General features: G+C 34.9%; 1 protein-coding gene across 2 annotated transcripts; it reads left to right on the top strand.

The window, feature by feature from the left end:
- The first annotated feature begins 565 nt into the window (after positions 1–565).
- Positions 566–1,391, top strand: LOC142230589 (uncharacterized). Of its 2 annotated transcripts, XM_075301229.1 has the most exons (3): positions 566–715; positions 778–1,293; positions 1,354–1,391. In XM_075301229.1, exons 1-3 carry the CDS (start codon positions 655–657, stop codon positions 1,365–1,367), a joined length of 591 nt encoding a protein of 196 aa, XP_075157344.1. In that variant the 5' UTR covers positions 566–654; the 3' UTR covers positions 1,368–1,391. The 2 variants fall into 2 exon arrangements, with proteins under 2 accessions (XP_075157344.1, XP_075157343.1); XM_075301228.1 differs by having other exon boundaries at positions 778–1,391.
- The last annotated feature ends 1,713 nt before the right edge of the window (positions 1,392–3,104 follow it).

The following is a 3,104-nucleotide window of genomic DNA, read 5'->3' as shown; positions in this document are numbered from 1 at the left end:
TAATGATGTCAATTCCCTTAATCTTCCTGTCCAATAAGCTCGAATAAATATTGTAATAATTTCTAGTTTAAATGATTTGGACATTGAACCAGCCTGTATTGATATCAGGCTAACATAAAAAAATTTTTTTCAAATTTGCGGACTATTTGTTAATACCTTTAGCGTATATATCATCTAGTAAGACTTTAAAATAATTTTTGTTCAAAAATAATTGGGGTTTCTAGACGGTTTTTCCCATCACTTGAGAGTATATTCCCAACCTCAGAGATAATACTATGTTATGGAATAAATAACCTTTTATTTATAACCACTTATTTACAAATTTGTTAATGAGGTATTTAAAATAATAATTAAACAATTGCTTAGGTATATTTATTTCACCGTAAAAAATTCATGGTATCTGAAGATAATATATCTTAGACTTTTCCAATGAAAATATCGCTACTGTGTCAATGGGAGAAATTTAATCTCTTGAATATAGCCTAGGATATGTGAATCCCCATTTCCAGACAAATCCAATATACAATTACTGCGAATCTTCCCATTTAAGTGACAAAATATTGACTATAGTCTTCATTCATCATCAGTATTTAGTGATAGCAGGATACAACATCGATCGCGATTAATATTCTGGCTCTTGACATATAGATCAAAATGAAGCTAACGATGATTGCTTGTGCCTTGGTGATTTTATCTGGATTGGTTTTTATGAAAGGTATTTGCTTTTAAAAATAAATTCTGAGAGATATGCTTTATTGTTTTCTATTATTTGTACAGAAGTAAAAGCTAATGACAATTACCCCCTTGGACCACCCACCGAAGTACTATATAGGTTTAAGAGACAATATGCTGGCCAGCCTGGCTTACCTGGAAAGTATGGTGGTGGCGGTGGGGGTGGCGGAGGAGGACTAACTGGTGGTGGCGGTGGGGGTGGAGGCGGTGTAAATCTCGGGGGAGGAGGTGGAGGCGGCGGAATTGGAGGTGGTGGTTATGGTGCAGGAGGGCAAAATGGCAACGGTGGTTTTGGTGGAGGCGGCGGTGGATTTGGGGGACCAGGAGCTAATGGAGGAGGTTTTGGCGGCCTAGGTGGTAATGCTGGTGGTTTCGGCAGAAATTATGATTCAAGTGGATTTGGTGGTAAAAATGTGGGTCATGGCGATACAGGAGGTTATGGTGGAGGATTTGAAGGATCCAGTGGAAATGGAGGTTATGGTGGAGGCTTCGGTGGTCAGCCTGGACAACCTGGAGGAAATTTTGGTGGCGGCTATAGCAGCGGAGGATATGGAGGTCGAGGTGGTTATGGTCGCTAAGAAACAAATTTGATTATTTTCTGTAATATCACTATTATGTTAGGTACACTGAAATAATAAGCATGCTCGATTCCAACAAGATTTTATCTCAACACTTTTCATATCAATTACGAGCCAAAGAAGCGGAGAATTGGACTAAGCACAGACAAAATATTGTTTTAGCTTCAAATACGAAATTAATTCATTCAAATAATTAAATGTTGATTAAAGTTGCTTCAATCATAGAATTGATAATATCAGTATTAATTATATATAATATTCAAGTATTTGTTGTTAATGATTTTTGTTTTTCTTAATTAATCAATTGTTTCAATTACTTTTTTAATTTATTTTGTTTTTTCAAATTTAATTAAAATTTTAGTTAAAAAATTTATTTTGATTTTTGTTCTATGAGAATTCATTTAAGACGCAATTCTATTTTAAATTTGAGTTTTACGTACTTGATATTAAACAACTTTTTTGAATTTATTAATGTTTTCTGCTTTTTTCATGTCGTATTAAAGTCCTTTTAAATTTAAATTTAAAATTAAGGATCAAATTCAAGAATAAATTATGCAATTTTTCAAAAATGAAACGAAAAAATTGAAAAACGAAATGCAACTAGAAAAGTGTCTTTAAAATACAATCTTGAATGGCACCAGTATGTTAGGACCTCAGTGCCTCATTTATGTAATACTATCCATTTTAAGGTCGAATTTCCTAACTCTAAAGACAAAACGTCTCTATTGAAAATTTTATCGCCTTTTGATCAAGCGTTGCCACAATTTTAGACCAAATTTTTTTCAAACTAGGACGAAAATTGATTCTAGTGGACCAAATTTCCAATTTGGAAGAAAATGTCTAAACGACTAATAAGAAAGGGTACTCTGAAAAAGTATTTACAAGGCTACGCAATTAAAGGATACGCAACCAACATTTTAGGACATACAATTTATACAATATTAAGTATAAATTTCTTTAGAATAAAAAAACTTAAATAAAAGAACGTTCATAATCTTTTGTTCAAGAAGATGTATGACACAAATTTTGTAAATTTGCGTCCCACCGTTAAAGTGGCATGTCTTCCAACTAATGCAAATTTTCCTTAAAGTGAAAAAAATATATATTTAAAATATTTAGACTAAGACTAGGTTAGGTTAGGTTAGGTTATGTGGCAACCCGATGTATCAGGCTCACTTAGACTATTCCGTCCATTGTGATACCATAGTGGTGAACTTTTCTCTTATCACTGAGTGCTGCCCGATTTCATATTAAGCTCAATGACAAGGGACCTCATTTTTTAAGGCGAGACCGAACGGCGTTCCACATTCCAGTGAAACCACTTAGAGAAGCTTTGGAACCCTCAGAAATGTCACCAGCATTACTGAGGTGGGATAATCCACCGCTGAAAAACTTTTTGGTGTTCGGTCGTAGCAGGAATCGAACGCATGACCTTGTGTATCCAAGGCGTGCATGCTAACCATTGCACCACGGTGGCTCCCTTAGACTAAGACTAATTCTGAGAATTTGGTATCGTTGGTTTAAAGTTTTTTTTTTTTATACCCTCCACCACAGGATGGGGTATATTAACTTTGTCATTCCGTTTGTAACACATCCAAATATTGCTCTAAGACCCCATAAAGTATATATATTCTGGGTCGTGGTGAAATTCTGAGTCGATCTAAGCATGTCTGTCCGTCTGTTGAAATCACGCAAACTTCCGAACAAAACAAGATATCGACTTGAAACTTGGCACAAGTAGTTGTTATTAATGTAGGTCGGATGGTATTGCAAATGGGCCATAACGGTCCACTT

Source organism: Haematobia irritans, chromosome 3 (genome assembly GCF_050003625.1).
Source record: "Haematobia irritans isolate KBUSLIRL chromosome 3, ASM5000362v1, whole genome shotgun sequence".
Lineage (NCBI taxonomy): Eukaryota > Metazoa > Arthropoda > Insecta > Diptera > Muscidae > Haematobia > Haematobia irritans.
This window is presented reverse-complemented; position numbering and strand designations above follow the sequence as displayed.